Raw genomic sequence first — 20466 nt, 5'->3', positions numbered from 1 at the left:
TCTCTCTCTCTCTCTCTCTCTCTCTCTCTCTCTCTCTCTCTCTCTCGTCACACACACACACACACACACACACACACATACACACAAGTGATATTGTCATCAGAATATACTACAGACCACCTAGACAGAAAGAGGAAATAGATGTTGGAAAATGAATCACAGGTCTGGCACAAAGTCACAACACAAAGTGATGGGGGATTTCAACTATTTGGACACCTGTTGGAACTCTCTCTGCCAAAAGCAGAGCAGTTAATAATATATTGACTTGCCTTGATGTAATTTTATCCTTCTAAAGGTGGAAGAACCAAGGGGAAATTCTCTTCTGGATCTAATTTTCAACAACAAGAAGGAACTGATTGCTACGGTAGAAATGATGGGAACCTGGGGAGGAAGTGACTGTTCCATCTTAGAATTTGTGATGGAGGAGAGGAAACCTGGGAATAGCTGGATATTCACTCCTGATTTTTAGGGAACAGATTTTAAAAGGTTTCAGAGGAAGGACAGGTGAGACTCTGTGGCCGAAAATCCCAGAGGAGAAGTTAGCCATAGAATGACAGGAAACTCTCAGGAAAGAAAATCAGAAGACACCAAAAGGAAATGATTCTGATGAAGAGGAAAAGCAGGAGCTATCTAAAAAGACCAATGCAGATATATAGAGAACTCACCAAACAACTTAGATTTTTGAAAAGATATTCACAGCAGATGGAAGAAAGAGCAGACAATGGAACATGAATATAATAGTAAGGCAAGCCTGAGGAAAAAAAATGGGCATCAGAAAAGATAAAGTTCATAATGAGCTAGGTGATATGGCAGATAGAATACTGGACTTGGAGTCAGCAAGATTTGAGTTCAAATCCTGCCTCTGACACTTAGGACCTATGTGACTTTGGCTAAAGAAAGCATTCAACCTTCTTGGGTCTCAGGTACCTAATCTCTAAAAAGAAAGAATTAGCCTCCATTAGCTTCCATGTTCACTTCTAACTCTAAATTTTTTGATCTTCTGATTCTGTCAATCTTGTGGATTGACAGTGGACAGTAAAATTAAGGATAGTAAAAAGGGGCTTTAAAAATGTTTAGTTATATTAAGGCAAAGTGGATAATCAAAGAAAGGTTAGAACTGTTTCCTCATGGTGGATGAGGTGATAAGCCATGACAAAGAGAAGGCAGGGATGCTTAATTTGGATTTTCCTTCTGTTTTTGTTACCAAGGAAAATTACTAATAGACTGGAAAAAAGAGAACAAAAATTGCCAATAGAGAATTGGTACTCAAGATAGGTAAGGAGATAGTCTCTAATGCATACCCTAGGGATCTGTGCATGGCCCTGAATTGCCTGACATTTTTATCAATTATTTGAGTAAAATTGTATGTTTGTTGAACCTAAGGATGGCACAAAACTGGGAGAGATTACTAACAACACTGTAGGACAGAATGAGGAACACCGAGTCAACTCAGATAAGATGAAATTTAATAGGGAAAAAACAAAACATTACACATACATTTAAAAAACCCTACTTTACAAGTACAAGATGGGAAAAAGCAAGACTAAACAACTTTACCAGAAAAAAGAGTTTAGAGGATTGTAATCTCAATAATGAATCAGCAGTATGACATAGAGGTAAAAAAAAATAATACAACTTAATTCTTGATTCTGTATTAAATGCATATTGTCCAGAACTAGGGAGATTCTTGTCCCTGGGCAGACCGCATCTGGACAAGCTTGTTCCATTGTGGGCATTGTATAACACCTACTGTGTACCAGATATAGTGCTAAATAACTTAACAAATCTCTTATTTGATAAGGATAAAAATTCCATAAATTTAATTAAAGACACTAATAAACTGGAGTATCCCAAGGAGGTAACCTGAGCCTTGGGTTCATGACCTATGAGGATCATTTGAAGGAATTGAGGATGGTTAGCCTAGAGAAGTACAGATTTGGACAGGATGGAGGTGAAGGAAGAGAGATAATATCTGTTTTCAAGTATCTGAAAGCCTGCCTGGTAGAATAGGAATTAGACTTATTGTACTTTGATCCCAGGAGGTAGAGCTAAAAAAACTTAAATGACACAAATTTAGGCTTAATTTTAGCTGTCTAAAAATGGAACAGAGAGCAGTGAGGTTGTCAGGAAGACCTGGGTTCAAATCCAGCCTCAGATTCTTACCAGTTGTTCAACCCTGGTCAAGTCACTTAACCCTATTTGCCTCAGTTTCCTCATCTGTAAAATGAGTTGGAGAAGGAAATGAGAAACCACTCCAGTATCTTGGCTATGAAAACCCCAAATGGGGTCACAAAGAGTTGGACACAGCAGAAAATGACTGAACAACAAATGTGGAACACATTCCCTATGAAGGTAATGGTTTCCCATTCAAAGGTCTTGAGCCAAAGCTGACTAATCTACTTGCTGGACATGTTGGTCTTGGTCTTGTAGATAGAGTCTGGATTAGAAAGATAGTCTTTGAGGGCTATCCAAATTCTGAGATTCTCTAATTCTGTGAATTAATGTGTCACGAAAGTGACACATTATTTGTGTTCATTGGGCTCACCTCACTTCATGCCTAGATTATTGCAAGAGCCTTTTAGAACAGGTTTTTTTGCTTTAATGTCATCCCTCCAAATCTTGGACATCCACCTGGCACACAGATGCCAGATCGATCTTCTTCAAGCATTGTTTTCCTCACATCAATCCCCTGTTTTTGATTACTTCCCACTTCCCCCAAGACAAAGCATAAATTCTAGAAGATGAAATGTGGCTCCAGTAGAAAGAACTTTGGATCTGAAATCAGACAACAGGGGTTCAAATCCTGCCTTTTACTACCTATATGACATTAGACAAGTCACCTAATATCCCTGGGCTTCAGTCTCTTCATTTATAAATAAAATCTGTCCAGATGAGAGGTGTCAAGCACACAGCCCCTGAGTGCTGTCTGAATTACAGCAAAATGTAATTGGGAAATATTTAACCAAGCAAATAAAAATACAACAAAAACATAGAGAATATTACATTTTAAAACTAAGTCAAAATGTAGCCTGCAGGGATTTTTATGTATGGGTTAATGGCCACTGTTTCTATTTGAGTTAGACACCACTGGTCTAGATAAGCAAAAAGGTCCCTGGAAGTACCTGGAGATAGATTCCATGGCATCTATGAATATAGAAAGGAAAAAAAAAATCACCTTTTCCACTAATTTCTAATTGAAATTTCTTTCAATTAAAAAGGTGGGCAAGAAACATTATTTTGAGAAAGAATCCTGTAGACTTCACCGGTTTGCCAAAAGGGTTCATAACACACACACACACACACACACACACAGTGAAGAATCCCTGTTCTAAATCAATGATCCCATAATCCTTCCTTCCCTTTCCTCTCTGCCTCTATAAATCTTACTTATTCCTGCCTTTGAAGTCCAGCTCAATCCCTACCTCCTCTATTAAAAACTTTCCTGACCTTCCCAGCCTGCAGTGACCTCTTCCTCTGCATACCACCCTCTGTATCATCCATGGCACTTAATCATATGTGACTTTTGCCATTCATTCATTCCATTAATATTTTGTGAATGCCTACTATGTGCACAATAAGATAGGTTCTCACCCTACAGAAATTTTGATGACATACACTATTATGTTATGTGTCTAACTGCAATTTGGTTGTTTTGTTTTTTAAAAAATGTATGTTTTTGTGAATTTCCATTAGATTATGAACTCCCACAAGAAATGACTGAATGCTGCTACATGCTATGAAAGTAATTTAGCTTGTGTAGTTACTAGCATCTTGTATATAATGCCATGATCTTGTTGGTAGTGCAAGATTGTGTTAGACATTAATACTAATGGGTCAACTTTAACTACTAAAGATTATCTGCACCTTCATTTAAGATGACTATTCTCCCACATTTATTGTTCCCAGACAATATACATCCCACAGTTCAGTTTTTAAACATTAAAAATGTTTCTTTTTGTGGGAGAAGCAATATCTACAATGTATGGTAGACTAGTGTTTGTAGCTCTTCCTACCCTTACTCCAAATGGTAGGGAAGCCATCCCTAAGACTTCATTGGTCCAGAGGACTTGGGCTGAAGCTATTGATGTGACTTCCTTATCATCTAGACTAGAGCATAAAAGACCAAGCCATGAGGAACCAATATCTTTCAGACTTGGTAGATTTCCCACTGCCCTTTGAGTCATACTTAATATCATATTACTAACCAGACATGTTTCTTTATGGAGATGAAGAGTACAGCATCTACCTGCACAAAGCATTACTGTATCTTGGTTGAGTATCTTTTCCATGCAATGGTCAAATAAATAGTGACTGATTTGACTTTGACTCCTTATCAAAGTTAATTATTTTAACTGTGCCCAATACTTCCTGTCTTCTTGAAGGCAGGGACTATTTTTTTTTTGTCTTTGTATCCCTGATATCAATAGGGGTAGCATGACAAGGTGCATAAAGAGCAGAGTCAAGAACATTCTGTCCATCACATACTGGCCATAACGAACCTGGGTGGAAGACTTCCCCTCTCAATATCGCAGGCAGCTCTGTGAGGTGCAGAACGTGCTCCAGTCTGCAGTGGTTAAGAGAGTTTCCTCACTGAGATTCTCTATACCAATGAAATCACAAGTCCAAGGGGGAAGAGGAAAAGGGAAAGGAACAAGAATTTATAAAATGCCTACTGTATGCCAGACACTGCTAAGTACTTTACAAATAATATTATCGCATTTGATTGGTTCAATCCTTCCAACTACCCCCCCCACACACACACACACACTCTATCACCACCAAGAGTATTAGACAGGTACAAAATTTTTTGGGGTGGGGGGGAGTGGTCTTGACTGACTAGTAAATCAAGAGAGGTTTCATGGGAGTACTATTTGAGTTGAGCTTTAATGGGATTTGTTAGATCTTGAGGAGAAGGGAGGATATTGACTGCAAATATTTATTCTTGCTTGTGTCTTATCCCCAATTTCTAGACAATAAGTTCCACAAGGGGAGACTTATCTACAGTTTTATCTATACACTATAGTTCCTATGCTTAGCACACAATATAGTAACCTGTAGAATCTTAATAAATGTTTGGTGAATTCAATTATTTAATCAAATTTAGATAAAAGTATTTTCTTAAAAAATGAAAGGCTCCCTCTAAAGAGTTTCTAAGTCATCACCTGCTCCATGAAATCTCCCCTGATCCTTTGGCTCTTTATGCTCTATCACCCTCCTCAAATTATCTTGTAGTGACATTTCTGTATCTATTATATCTCCCAGGAGCATGTTAGTTCCTTTAAGGTAGGGACTGGATTTTTGTTTGTTTGTTTTTGTCTTCATGTTTGTTGTGTTTTACAGAGTTCCTTAAATATAGGAATAAAAACTGAATCTGCGATTTCATTGATATAGGAAAGACCCAGGTGAGGAACCACTTCTGTCAACTCAGGTTGGTTCCTTCTCTACAACCTAATCTTAGAGAGTTATCTATAAGTCACTGCAGTGACTTGCCCATGATCACACAACTGGTATTAGTCAGAGGCAGACGTGAATCCAGGTCTTCCTTAGCTCTCTATCTACTTCATCACAATGGACTCTTTCTCTCTGTCTCTGTCTCTCTGTTTTTGTCTCTCTGTCTGTCTCTATCTCCCTCCTTTCCTCTCTCTCCTCTCCTCTTCCCTTCTCTTTTCTCTCCTCCCTCTCTCTTCTCTTTTTTTCTGTCTTCTTTCCCTTCCCTTCCCTTCCCTTCCCTTCCCTTCCCTTCCCTTCCCTTCTCTCCCTTTCTCATTTTGTACAATAGTAGAAACTAAAAAAAATTGTTCACTGAATTCCATGTGACCTTTATATATTTTCACACTCCAGTGGTGTTAATGGTTCAATTACTTTAATGTAAATGAGCTGTTAAAAAGTTCATCTCCCAAGGCAGGTGGTTTCCCTGGGACATGTTGGTTGCTGCAGCCAGGCCTCATTATCACTGCATTGACAGATATAATGCTAACTTCCTTAATGACTGAGAGTAAAACAATTGCTAGCTTCCATTAGAATTTTGCAAATATAAGTTGAGAATAGCCATGCTTTAAATAATCTATTGGACAGACTATTATGACTATAGATTCATATTAGTACAGTTGTGCCTAACAATACTAGATTATACTTCACTGTTCTTATTCATTATAATATCCATTTAGCATTTATTAAGAACCTACCATGTGCAAGGTATCATACTGGGCAGAGGGCATTCCTTTTTTTTTTTTTTTGCTACTTACATTTCTGAACTATCATCCTTTGCAAAATACTATCAATGATGAAGTTTAACAGATATAACTAAAATACTAAGGGTATGTTTAGAAAGCATTGGCAGTATCAAAAAAATCAGAAAATAACTGAGGAACTTAAAAATAGCACCCATTGTTTAATATTTCCTCAAGGTAGACCAAGGTCAAATGACAGAATGTGGGTTATATCCTGAAACTGGGATAATCCAACCTGGAGGATAAAACAACAGAGAACACTGAGAACGTTTCTATATCTGAAAAAGAAGATTTCACATCTTCACAGCAAAAGGAAACAGGGATATGGGCTGTTGATAGAGATTTCCAGGAACAACTACAGATCAGGGAGAGCCCTGTGAAATCTAAAGGCATGAGAAAAATAATGCCCTTTTAGATGACTAAAGGCAATGATCACTCATTCTGTTATCCAGGGCATTGACTCTCAAACATTTGTTTCGCAATTCTTCCATGGTAAGAACATCTTACACCAAAGCACCCCCTCAAAACACACACACACACACACACACACACACACACAAACACCCCAAAGGGCAACATTGTGAAACTATTGAGAATCAATCAATCAATGGTATTTATTAAGTTCCTACTATGTTCCAGGTCCCGTACTCTGAGGTTATAAATACAAAGAATGAAAGAATCCCTACTCCTAAAGAGCTTACATTTTAATGGGTGAGACAAATCCATATACAGCAAAAATGCAAAGTGATAAAAGTAGTTAAATGCAAGGGAGTTTTGGAGGGAGGGCACTGGTAGTGAGGGTGGGAAGGGGTGATCAAGAAAAGTTTCATACAGAAACTGGTACCAGATCTGCAGAAGAGGGACTCTGTTGAGAAGGGGAAAGGATGTACAAGTATTTTTGTTTTTCTATCTCCTTCATTTCACAATGTATCCTGCCTCTCACAGATCCATTCCTTAGAGGTTAAAAAAAGGATTTCTTATTTTATAAAACGATAATATTTTAAAATGAAGTATCTGAGGAAATGTTGAGCAGAGCTGAGAGAGATAAGTAAAGAGGTAAACATTAACAGGATAGGGGAGTAGAAGCACAATGAAACAGGTAGACAACATACTGAGAGGGATAGAGAAAAGGGAGCTGAGAATCCGTATCCCTCACTACAGTTCAGGCTTCCACAATTCCACAATACACACTAGTAATCACCCACCTTCATTAAAAACACCAGCAACACCAACATCCTGTTTTCCAAGTTTCTTCCTCTCACATTTAACGTTACCAGTCTCAATGAAATGATCAATCTGGCCATTTGACTATTGTTTAGAGCTTAGAAAACATCGCTCTCGCTATTGCAACTTTGAGCTCTACAATTAATACAGAAAAGGGATTATGAAAACCAAAAGACTAATACTTTATTGATCTAAACTAGTGTGCCTCTATTAACTCTTGACATCTACGGTGTCTTTATACCAACGTTTTCAATAGCTTTATAAAAACCGCAGTATATTTTTAAAATGAATGAAAGCATTGTCATTTCTCATTTGTCTTGCTTACCCCGTCATTTGCCCATAGTAGAAAGATGATTTCAAATAGGAAATTGTGTTTCCTCTTCTCTATTTCCCCCATACCACATTCTACCATAATTTCCTCTCTTCCCATATGCAGCATGTTAGTCCACTGTAACAATCTTCTGCTTTAACTTTCACAGTCTCTCCATAATGTCGCCCTTTGTTTCTACAATGATCTCAGTATAGGTAGGATCTTTTGCTCAGAGCTATTATAAAATCTACCTCTCCCTAAGATCAGCCCTGTTCTAATTAGTGCTCACGGACACTATCAAAGTTGTCTTTTATAATGTTTTGACATACCATACTTCTCTAGAATCAGAAACATGATTCTGAGCAACAACTTTTTACAGTAGAAAAGAATTGAAAACAAAGTAGATATTCATCAATTAGGAATGGTTAAAAAAACTGTGCACATTATGGATATAAAGACTGCAGAGAAACATGGCAAGACATACATGAACAGATACAAAATGAAGTTAGCAGGACCAGAACAACAATATGCATGATGATAATGGTGATTTAAATGCAGTGAATAACAAAACCAGAAAAAATCCAAATTAAATAGTGTGATATTATAATGACCAAGTTTGGTCCCCAAATAAGAGCTATGAGAATGCCCCCTCTTTTCTGCTTAAGTGGAGGACTATGGCTGTGGAACACCACCTAAAATCCCAAATATGTTGTTTAGTTTTGCTGAACCTTCCCACCTCCCTCTTTTTTCTACTTAGAAGGGATGGATCTCTGGGAGGAGGGACATATTGTAAAATGATCAGTCAGGTTACACAGTGTCTACATGTGACCAGATCACCTTAATTCAACAGGGTTTATAATGTGTTGCAGATTTTCCATTATCCTTTAGAATGTTGACCATATTTGGAATGATGATTAATAGTTTGGAAAATAGAGTGTATGAGAAAAAGGCTAAAAAGCTGGGAATATTAACATGAAGAAGAGAAGGCTGAGGGAGTGCCTTACTAAATTTTCACAAATACCAAGATTTATTTTACAGAGGCTAGTAACCAGCTGTTCTTCATCTCTGTAAGAACAGACCAAGAGGAAATGGACTTAAAACTACATTAGGAGGGATTTCAGTTAGACATAAGGAACCATCTCACAGTAAAAGTTGTTAAACTCTGAACTGATTATCAAGAGTACTTGTGAAATTGTTTTCCAAAGAGATGTTTTAAAACATAACAGTTAAATAAAACTGGAAAGAAATTTAGAGATCATCCAGTCAAAACTCCTTAGTTAATAGGTGTGGAAACTGGCCCAGAGAAGTGAGAAATATATACACACACATATATATACATATACATGTATATATATATATATGTATGCATGTAAGTATACACAAATATACACATTTTATATATTATATGCACTCATGATACACATATAAAATACATGTAAGCATGTATATATACTATACATGGATACATATGTGTATATGTGTACATTATACATGTTATCTATAAGTATATACACACATAGCATGTCTCTTTTTGAATGAACAATATCTGTATCATATGAAATTGACATTCTTTCTGGCTCTAAGGTTCTATGCACCATCAAACTTTATATATTTGTGCTATCTATTCAAATATGTTTAAATGCTTAAGAAAAAGTGTCTTGCCAATGTAAAGGTTCAGTTCCTTTCATTAGGTTAAATATTTTCATAATAATACACTTAGCTAAAATAATAGCATGCTAAATAATTCATGCCTTTTTAAAATGTACAACATCTGACCCAATCAGGAAAAAACAAACAAAAAATGATTTCACACTACATTAGCCCAGACATTCATCACTCATACTATAGAATACTATGAAAACTTGAAAGGTCCCAGCAAAGCCAACTGTGGAAAGCAACTCACAGATCAGATTTCTCAAGGTACTTAATATCATGAACAGCAAACAATGTGCTGTAAGTGACTGTAGTATGAATTCATTCCCTGTGAATATTAAGAAAACCCCCAGAATGTTCAGACAAGTATGATAAGATCATAATAGTGAAGCTCACATATGTGTTTGTATTACAAGTTGAAAAAAGTCCAGTTGATCTCTGTTGGGATAATTGATCTAACAGTCAAAGCAGATTAAGGTTACACATCGGAAAAAGTCACCATTTTATTGTTTATAAAAAAACTATGGATTTTAATGGGTTTGAGTATCTCAGCAATTATTCTCAACAGACAGGATGTAAAGCATAAAATCCTAAACCTGGCTGATTCATTGATAAATTTTAATGGCCACAAAAGTAGGCTACCACCACAGGAAGACTGTTATTAAACAAAATACACAGAACCCAACCATTCCTCCAGTTTGACGGTCTGAAAATGAACACACTTAAAATGGAAAATCCAAACAGAATGTCAAAAATGTACAATAAACACCATTAAACTCTATACCATTGCTATGAAAGGAATTATAAGGGGTGGGGAGTTAGGGTTGGGAAAGAGACAGTTTCATCCTTATATGTGGGAAGTATATCCAACTTCACAAGTCTAAAGATGGGAGGGGAAAATGAGAGGGTGAAGAGAGCTAGGGAGCAAGAGGAAAGCTGACTGCTTCCGCTCTAAAAAGAAAAATAAAACATTAAGTACACAGTAGATTGTTGGACCATAAGAGACATGAATTCATGCTTCAGTATAGTGAATAGTGCCACTTACCAAAATGTCAACCTACAGGGGGTAAAACCAGGAAACACACAGATGGCCATGTCATAAACTCATGGCCTCCCTCTCAGATCTATCAACTACAAGTGGCCCCAGGGCTTTAAAAGCACAATAAAAGGGTCACTTTTCCATAGAGAAATCAAGGACACATTAGAAATGGACAAACTGAGTGAACAATAACAAAGACAAAAACGAGATTGACAGTTCCCCTTATTATAAATAAGAAAATTAAATTTTATCAAGTGCCTCCAACACAGATCAAGGGGATACAAATTTTCTATAAAATCTGAATCATTTTGAAGAGTGAAACACTAAAGATTATTAATGGTATAATAAAAATAACATTAGCTAGCATTTGTATAATGCTTAAAGGTTCCTACACATTACAAGCTATAACCATGTGATTATATGTTCCTCCACATATGGCTGTTCTTTTTAGTCATTCACCTTTTTGCTGAGCCTTCATGATTCCTATAATAGGGTGCTCCCCAAAGACTGAAAATATTTGGATTGTCCAGGAACTTGGCAAATATTCTCTTCCTTTATTGGTAATGTTAATACTTAAGCTTCTAAATTTTGAGACCTAGCCCACAAGTTCTGTTATTCAGACTGTGGAATACATATGTATATATATATATATATATATATATACATATATATATATATATTCATTCTTTGAAATAAACAGGAAGTGTTAGATTTTAAGTAAAATTAGCAAGTCATGTGCCATTGGTTAACTGCCTTTTAAGTTCTATGAAAAAGTCTCAAAAGGAGTTTAGTAAAGAAAATTACTTGCTCCACTTTCAACAGATATTTGTCTTTATTTGTTAATTTAAAAAATGTAAAATGTGAGGACGGAAGAAAAGTTTTGCACAGATATGTGACTAGAAATGAACAATGCAGAGCAGGTCACTGTGTAATTCTCACATGGATCGGTGATCTCATCAATGAGGACAACCTATCTATGCCTGCCTATCTTCCCACCAATTTACTATAGGGGCCACCCAAGATGCTGTGGGCCTTCCTTTCTGCTAAAATGTAAGGATACCAGTAGAAGGAGCCGGCTGTCCCTCTGTTACTCCTCACTCTTTCTACATGACCCTCTCTCCCATCTGTTTAACCATACATTTCTCTGGGAATATCTCTTACTAGAGTTGTTCAGATTTCCTTTTCTTATTACATTTTGTAGATTGCTCAGACTCAGGATGTGCCTTCTCATTGTCTTCCCTCTGTGTAAGCTTCTTTTTTGATTTCTTGAACATTGTGGTGTTCCCTGATGCATATTCATGTCACCCCACCAATAGACTCTTTATATTAAAAAAAGAAGAGCCTTTGAAACAAAGGTAAGAACTTGTTTCCATAGAACTGAGACACAGGTATCCTATACATATGGAACAAAACTAGTAGAAATCATTTTCTGAGGGTGTGAGAAAAAGAATAATAGAATCTTAGAGTTGGAAAGAATGTTAGTGGAAATTTACACTCCCACCCACTCAAAGCAGGAATTCCCTCAACAACATTCCTGATAAATGGCCACTCAATCAATCTCTGTTCAAACACCTCAGTGATAGAGAACTAACATCCTCAAAAAGATCACCCATTGCATTTTCAAATCTCTTTAGTTTTGAATAAGTCTTTCTTATACTGAGCTAAGATCTGCCTCCTCAGAACTCCTATCTAATGTTCCTAGATATTTCCTCTGGAGGAACAGGGAATAAGCCTAACTCTTCTTCTATTGGGTAACCTTTGAAATATTTGAAGACACACTCATGTACATTGTAAATTTTCTCTCACTCAAATATTCCCTCTTCTTTCAAGTATACTTCAAATGATATGGTATCAATTCCCTTCAGTTTCTTTGTTGTTCCTCGTAAAATATGGCACCCAGGTTATCTAACCATTGCAGAGTGGGACTATAATTCCTCCTTGTTCTGTACACTCTGCTTATTTTTATTAAGGAACTTTTCTTAGACCCACATCATGCTATTGACTTTATTTAGCTTGCAGTTGACCAAAACTCCTAAGTCTTTTTCACATGAAAAACATAGAAGTAAAGCCACATCTCCCCTATCATCTACACGTGCTGCTGATATTTGGATTCAGGGCAGGACTTCACATCTATTCCAATGAAATGAATTCATTTCAACCCTACCTTGCTATCCCCAATAAGCCAGTTCTGTCATTGAAATGCTTTAACGTGTAGCATGAGGTTGCTTTGAAAAACTGAATGCTAGCTCTAGGATTCAAGAGGAAAAAAAAAGCTTTACTGTAAGAAATCTGTCTATGGTCCACCATAAAAGGGGATGGGCTAGTCATGTGAGGAAACAAAAGGCATAAAGGTCCAAGACCTGTCCCGGTTATCACCCAGAAGCTCTCCAACATATTAGTGGATCCTTTAGAGATTTATGGGAGTATATGAATGAAAATCAAGCAGACTGAGTGGATGAGTTGACCTCTATGTCATTAGAGGAAATATCTGTATTAATGAGATCATGGATCCATTAAAGTTCTAAACTAAGTATACCATTATATAACCAAATCAGTTGTGAGGGGAAAAAATCAAACAATAGAGAGAGATACATTGCCTCATGTATTTGGGAATCTCAGAATTCTCCAATCTATGCTTTATCTATAAAGGACCTTGATTTCTTTGGTTGGTTATCCTTTATTGAATTAAATTAGCAGAGCCACAGCCCACTGAGCCTTAATTTCTGATCTGTACCTTCAAAACTTGGCCATGTAGGAACTCCTTTATCCTAAGTCCTTTAGGAAACTTAACTAAAGTTGCTGGTATATACAAATGCTATAGGGGGGGGGGGGGGGGGGGATACTTTAGAATTCTGCTTTGGAAACCACCAGAGAAAGGGCCTGAGCACAGGGACAGGACTTAAAAATCACAGATTTTCTTTAAAATCCCCAAGGTTGCTAAAAATTCAACACGGAATATTTACCTCCCAATAACACGGTACTCTACACATAGAAGGACCACTTGATAAATGTTTTCTGAACAAATATTGAATGTTATGGGGATCTTAAAGGCTCCACAACATGATGCACTTACATACGAGATCCACTTTAGCTATAAGACCCTGGACTGAATTTGAATGGCTAAATGGAATGATCTATGAAAGTCACAGAAGTTATGCCCTTTTGACTTTGCTAATTTGACAGGTTTATTTCAGGTAGCTGTTCAATGCCTATTGGTTATCTTTTGTATCTATGCCCACTGATGTTGTCTGTCTTAAATGTTAAATTTGTGAAGGAAAGAGATGTTTCCTTAATTCTATCTGTACAGCATTTTACATAGTGACAGAGACATCAGATTGAATGAGACATCAGACACAGGCACCTTCTTCATAAACTTTTAAGTATGATAGAAATGTCAATTACTATTACTACTGTTATTAGAAGGCGGGCTCTTGATTAGTGTTTTTTATTTAATTGGTTGAAACTATAGTACAAAGAGATGAAATGATTTACCCAAGATCATAATATAAGATTGTCTTTCATCCTCCACGAATCCCAAGATGTTTTTCTTTCCATTAAACTAGCCTGCCTAACTATAAGTTATTTTCACTATAAATAAAATAAATATTTATATATTATATAAATCACTATACATATTTTCACTCTAAGTATTTTCAAATGAGAGAATATATATCTATTAACTATATAAATATGTTTTAGTATTTTATTAGTACATTTGTTGATTTATTAATATAAATGATATCTTATTAATATGCCATTAAAAGCGAAAGTAGAATTAGTTAAATTCTTGGAATTTGAACATGGGCAATATTAAATAGGTCTTGTCTTTCCCCCCTTTACTCAACAATGCCACTGTGATCTTCCTACTTAAACCTGAATAACACTGAAGACATGTAGCAGAAAAACAGAATTCACTAAAAAGTCCTAGAAAAAAGTAACAGCATACATACACAGCTATACACACACACACACACACACACACACACACACAGAGACGTTTTAAATCACTTGTTGCTAAATAGGCTAAAAAAAATCTAGAAATAGTTACAGAGTTGGAGTAGTCTGGATAAATTAAATCTACAGATAATCTGAAAACCTCCTGTATGGCATCAGGGTCAATCTGTTTCCCCACCAAATCTTTTACCAGAGCTGCTAACAAGCAGTTAAGTTATTTTGAGTTTTCCTGATCTCCTATTCCTGACCCTGCCAACCATCTGGCAGAGGAGCTAATGAGTAGGGAGATGGCCAAAGGGCAGGCAACAGGAGAGATGAGAAAAAGAATGGAAGGAACTAAATAATCTACAAACTGAATAATCAGTCCCAGGATAATTGAGTTAGTTGTAGCAATAAAGGTTTTAAAAATGTTTTACAACCATAATGTGCTTTTCAACTATTAGTTATCTACAGGATGTTCTTGCTTAGTAGGGCAGCATTATTTTTCCCCATTAAATCTAAAGAAAGGAAGAGATGAGTAAATTAATTGCTTTATCCAAAGACATCCAGCTAGTCAGATTGTTCTTCAGTTCCAATGCTGAATATGATTATTTAAACTTTGTGAAATATTATTTGGTAGATAAAATGGCCATTGTCAAATTTTTAATTTATTTTAATAAGGAATTTAAATTTATTAGATGTGAATGGGGATAAAATACAGCCTTAAAATGAAAATTTGCTATCCTTAAATATAGTACAATAGTTTTCCTCAGTATTGTAAAAAATATTTGCCACTACCATTCAAATACTCAAGTTCCATGGAGAAAACTACCATGCAAATTTTGAATATTATTTACCTGACAATACTAGTTCATAAATTTCAAAGTGCTAGTAATTGTCATCGAAGAGGAAGGAAGATAAATAACACCCTTTGCCAGATTTGTGTTGAGATAATGTAAAGGAAACTGGGACATTTATCTGAAGTACTTCTCCAAAAGCAATTTACTACCCAACCACCAGTGGCAAAAACACAACAAACCCAAATCTACCAGCCACCACATACTCTAACAAAATTATGATTTTTAAAGACCACATAATTGTTGTGGCAATATGGCATCCCTTCCAAAGCAGTCTTTCCTTCGAGAAATTCATTTGTTAGATATCATTCAACCATTGTCAAATGAATTAGAATACAGTGGCTGAGCAGTTTAACAACCCAGGATACTGTTCATTTTTTAAAAGTTTTTCAAAACATGAAAAATAAACATTTTAATGTTAATATTTTTAAAACAGATATACTTTTACATGGGTAGAATGAAAGCCAAATTAAATTCTTATATCCTAAATAGAATTTGTATTTTCTTGTTTAATATCCTAGTTCTAGGTGACTGATATAGTACATATATCAGCAGACCATTCAAACACACACACACACACACACACACACACTGTCTCTATAGGATTAGAGTTGGGTTTTCAAAGTATTGTTTTATCATTAAGCTTTGTAAATGGAAGGCTAAATATAAAAGGCTTTCACTATTCTGTACAGATCATATACATTAAGGAATTGGTATTTTAATTGTGTGGTTTACTTAGAAAATCTTATGTTTTAAGGAGAACTCTTTTTTTTTTCTTTTTCTTTTTGGAGGGGGGAAGGCAGGGCAATTGGGGTTAAGTGACTTGCCCAAAGTCACACAGCTAGTAAGTGTTAAGTGTCTGAGTCTGGATTTGAACTCAGGTCCTCCTAACTCTAGGACCAATGCTCTATTCACTGTACCACCTAACTGCCCCTGAACTCTACTTTTTGAAACTTTTTTTGCTAAGTTTCCATCAGAAAAAATGGCTTTACCTTTAGACACTTCACACACCTTTACACACTCCACTATTTTATTAAGTTGCTTTTCTTGTGAATCTGCTACTATGCTATGGTACGTGCAAGAAGTACCATTGCATCGCCCTTTCAGAAGGCTAGAGCTATGTCTAACTTTAAATAATATGAGTGTTAGATCAGAAGATGTTAGAAGATAAAGAAACAATAGTAACAGAAATCTAGGTATGCTTTTAAGACTTCAACCTCAAAATCAAGTTTTAAGTTTCTCCAATAAATTGAAGCTTGTGTCCTTTAGGAGGAGAACCATATTGGTGACATTTTCAGGACTTTTCAATCTAACTGGTCTGTAATGGATTTCATTATACTTCCTTATTCAGTTGCCTCTACCCATCCCCCTTCCCAATATATCACTCAAGAGTCTGGACTTCTGCAAAATGGGAAAAACAAAAACTCCTTGTTGCCTTATCAAGAAACTTCACAAGTTTAACTACCACATAAAATTACATCACCTTCCTGTATCACAAGCTCTCAAATGAAAGGACAACTGATCCCCCAAAAAAAGATGCTTTCTAATAAAAGTAATGGAAATGCATATTTTTAAATTGACGTACAGTACACACCCATTCACCAAATAAAGAAAGAAGCAGTAGCTTGTGGAAGCAGCTGGGGTTTGTTAGTAACTTTGTAGGGACTGAAGTTAAGCTTCAGACTGTAGTCCTTTGGGTCAGTTTCTGGGTCAGCCTTAGTATCTTCTATGCTGCTATTTTTTCCCATAAAATCCCACCAAATTCTAATTTGGGAGCATTTCCCCTCTGTTGCTAATTTTCATTGCCTTTAAAAAAAAAAGAAAGAAAAACCTCCACACAAAGCATCGAAAAGCATTTCTTTTTTCCCTGTGAATTCATTGTCTGTTGTCTTGTTTTTCAGTTTAAAACACGAGTTGTTTATGCAAAGCAGCATCTGGTGATAACATTCCGCTGGTTAAGCTCGACCACCATTTTCTTAATTTACACTCATTTTTTTTCTCTTTGGCCATATTCACTAGAAGTATTTCTAAACATACTGCATCAGTAATTAAAGCACAAGATAGAATTCTTTTTCTAGGCAAAAAACTGAGAATTGCCGAGGTTAAATGCCTAATTTAACCGGCAGAAGTCCTAGCTACTGGAAATCTACTGCAGTCTGCTAACCAGTCCATCTCTGCATGTCCATATAGAAAGAAACAGCAAAAAAAAGGGCTGAAAACTTGGTAAAATAATGGTCAGATATAAATATTTCTCCTTTCAATTCTAAGAGAAATTATGCTATTTGGTGGTAATAGATAACTCTTAGGCTCTCTGATACTCAGAGCAAATTTACTGAAAGCATGAGAGAATACCTAGGTCAGGGGTGGGGAACCTGCAGCCTTAAGGTCACATATGGTACTTTAGGCCCTTTTATTAAGGGGATTTCTTCTGTGAAGTTTGGATTCAGTCAAAGGGCCACACTTGAGGACCTAGAGGGCCACATGTGAACTCAAGGCTGCAGGTTCTCCACCTCTGACCGAGATACTTTATGGTACAAGTTGGGAACAGAGAGAACATAAAATTTGGGGCTTACCTTTGCCATTACACCCAGATAGACCTGTTAATGACTTTAATGCAGTCTTATTCACTGCATTCCGAGAGAAAGATAGAAGGGAGTTCAACTATTTTTAAACAATACCATAAATATGTATGTCAATAGTCAATTGGAAAAACTATGCCTTGTTTTCTTTTCCCTACCAAAAATAATATAATCTCAAAAAGTTCATGATATTAACACCATTTTCTCTACCAATAAAAGGTAATATGAGTTACATTTAGGGCATCAAAAGACTAGACTTGAAACTCAAATAAAAATGGTAAAGAGAAGACAATTGAGTAGAAACCCTATGCATTTCCTACCCATCCTCTTACATTAAACCATTACTACATAACAATTTATAGGATATATATATATATATATATATATATATATATATATATATATTTAAAGCAATTGGGGTTAATTAACTTGCTCAAGGTTACATGGCCAGTTACTTCTGGGTGTGGTGTTAAGTGTCTGAGCCTGGATTCGATCCCAGGTGATCCAGACTCTGGGGCCGGTGCTCTTGCTGAGCCACCTGGCCGCCCCTAAGCAATTGGGGTCAAGTGACTTGCTCAAGGTTACATGGTCAGGTGTTTCTGGGTGGGTGCTAAGTGTCTGAGCCCGGATTCGATCCCAGGTCATCCTGACTCTGGAGCCAGTGCTCTTACTTGCTGTGCTACCTGGCCGCCCCATATAGGATATATTTTAAAAAGCAGATGGGTCTAGTAAGCTTTTCAGGAATAAAAAGGTAAAGCATTCTTTTCCAAACCACGAGTCCAGCAAATCCAGTGACTCTAAAACATTTTCAAGGAAATAAGTGAATGACACTATTGGAAAGAATTAAACTTGTAATAAAATATAAGTCTGTTATCTAAGGAAAAGTCAATAATTTATTTCTTCAGAGAAAGTTTTTTTTTTATCAAAGGATTTCATTGAGTTTAATCCCTCACTACTACTGGCACCATATTCTTGCCAATATAAGAAGCGTAAACCCAAAGTATTCAGTCTATAAACAAAGGCACAGTTTCCTTTTATTTAGTCTTTTGTGTACAGGAAAAAAATCTTTAAGGACCAAAACTGAGAGTTTCAATATCTTAAGCATAATCCTTTCCATTCTTAGCCAACAAGAAGTCACATCTTGCTGAAGTCAAGGACTCAAATGTTCTCACCAAGTCTTGCAAAACAAGCCTATCAATGATACATAAAGTCCTTGACAATCTTCACCCAGCATGAAGATCAGAAAAGCCAGGATTTCAGAGGCGAAGAATCTTTATGTCCAAGACCTCAGCAAGAAACTTTTAAGACAAATTATTCCATGTTTTACTTATTGAAAGGGTGCAAAAAAGAAGAGCACAATAATGAAGAGATTAAACAGGTAGAAAATGACATAAAAATAAAGCGTGTAAAAGGACATAACATAAGAAATTGCCAATAGGAAAAAGGTAGTGTTCAGGTGGAGAAAGAAAAACACTGATGGAAAAACAAAATCCTGAAAAAGTCACTACAAAGCACATCATGGGTTATATCTTCTTTATTATATGATAGACCTTCTGACACTTTACAGTAAGGTCCTCCTTAATTCCATTAGAAAGATGTAAAGGGGAGATACAGGGAAATAGCAACCAGAAAGGAATATAAGCATCTATGGGAGAAATCACCTCATTCACTGCAGTCATTTGTGAGCTGAATGAATTTTGAGTATCACTGACCAGAAATCTGTATATAGTCAATAAGACAAAAGGTATTTAAATGTGCAGCAGTTTTCCAAGAAGAAGCAACACTAGAAATTAAATAAAAGTCATCACTCTCAGAAAATGTGTCTTTAGCCCTATTAGAGTCCAACGGTAGGAAGTTTGACTGTGATATTTTCTCTTTTGCCTTAACCCATTCAAAGATTCACAAAATTAGAAGCAAATCAAGGATAGAAATCCCCACAAATCCATGTATATCTCCTCCCACTGACAACTGACCGACATACACAAGATAATGAAGAGAGTTCTTTCTAAGAAGTCAAAAGATGAGAAAATAGAACTGAAATTTTATTACTTACCCATTTCCTGGGTCGGCCTCTTGGTCTTTTTTCTCCAGTGGCTTCTGCTTTCTGGGGGGGAAAGGGATGAAATTCAAGTAAATGGTTAACATTCTGGCACTATTCAGTAGTATTTGGACATGTGACATGTTTTCCAGTGTTATTCTATGTTCACTGATGAGCTGAATGGCTGGTTCAAAAGCTCTTTGTTTTCTGCCCCAATACTTATCTTTGAATAAATTCCAGTTACCCTCATTTCAAAAGAAAGTGTTCAAGAGAGACTTGAACCTCTGTTATGAAATATAAAGGCTATGGTCTTCCCTAAAGCAAATGAAAAGAAGTAAAAGTAATTGAGCATACACTGCTTGGCTCTCATTTCTCAATCCATGATGAAAAAAGTTTCTCCTTCAAATCCTTGATTGGATTATTTACAAAATCAAATATTTCTCAAGTCTTCAGAGTCTTAACTGAACAAATCATAGATACTTAAAAAGACATATGAAAAAGATAGTTTACACATATTAAATATATATACACATATATGTACATATAGTAGTTTAGGAGTATTTAGACATTATATGAATATATAAGTGGCGTACAACACTTATA

General features: G+C 36.1%; 1 protein-coding gene across 1 annotated transcript in view; it reads right to left on the bottom strand.

The window, feature by feature from the left end:
* HMGA2 (high mobility group AT-hook 2) overlaps positions 1-20466 on the bottom strand; it is a 209690-nt gene that overhangs the window by 172773 nt on the left and 16451 nt on the right. Inside the window, exon 3 of the mRNA XM_069080914.1 lies at positions 19879-19929. Within this exon, the coding sequence (XP_068937015.1) occupies positions 19879-19929 (51 nt within the window). The remainder of the gene's footprint in view (positions 1-19878; positions 19930-20466) is intronic.

This window comes from Petaurus breviceps, unplaced genomic scaffold (assembly GCF_028583685.1).
Source record: "Petaurus breviceps papuanus isolate PSGF00001 unplaced genomic scaffold, PetGlider_PUasm1.0 154, whole genome shotgun sequence".
NCBI classification, from domain to species: domain Eukaryota; kingdom Metazoa; phylum Chordata; class Mammalia; order Diprotodontia; family Petauridae; genus Petaurus; species Petaurus breviceps.
The sequence above is the reverse complement of the archived record's forward strand: the minus strand, read 5'-3'. Positions and strand labels throughout refer to the sequence as shown.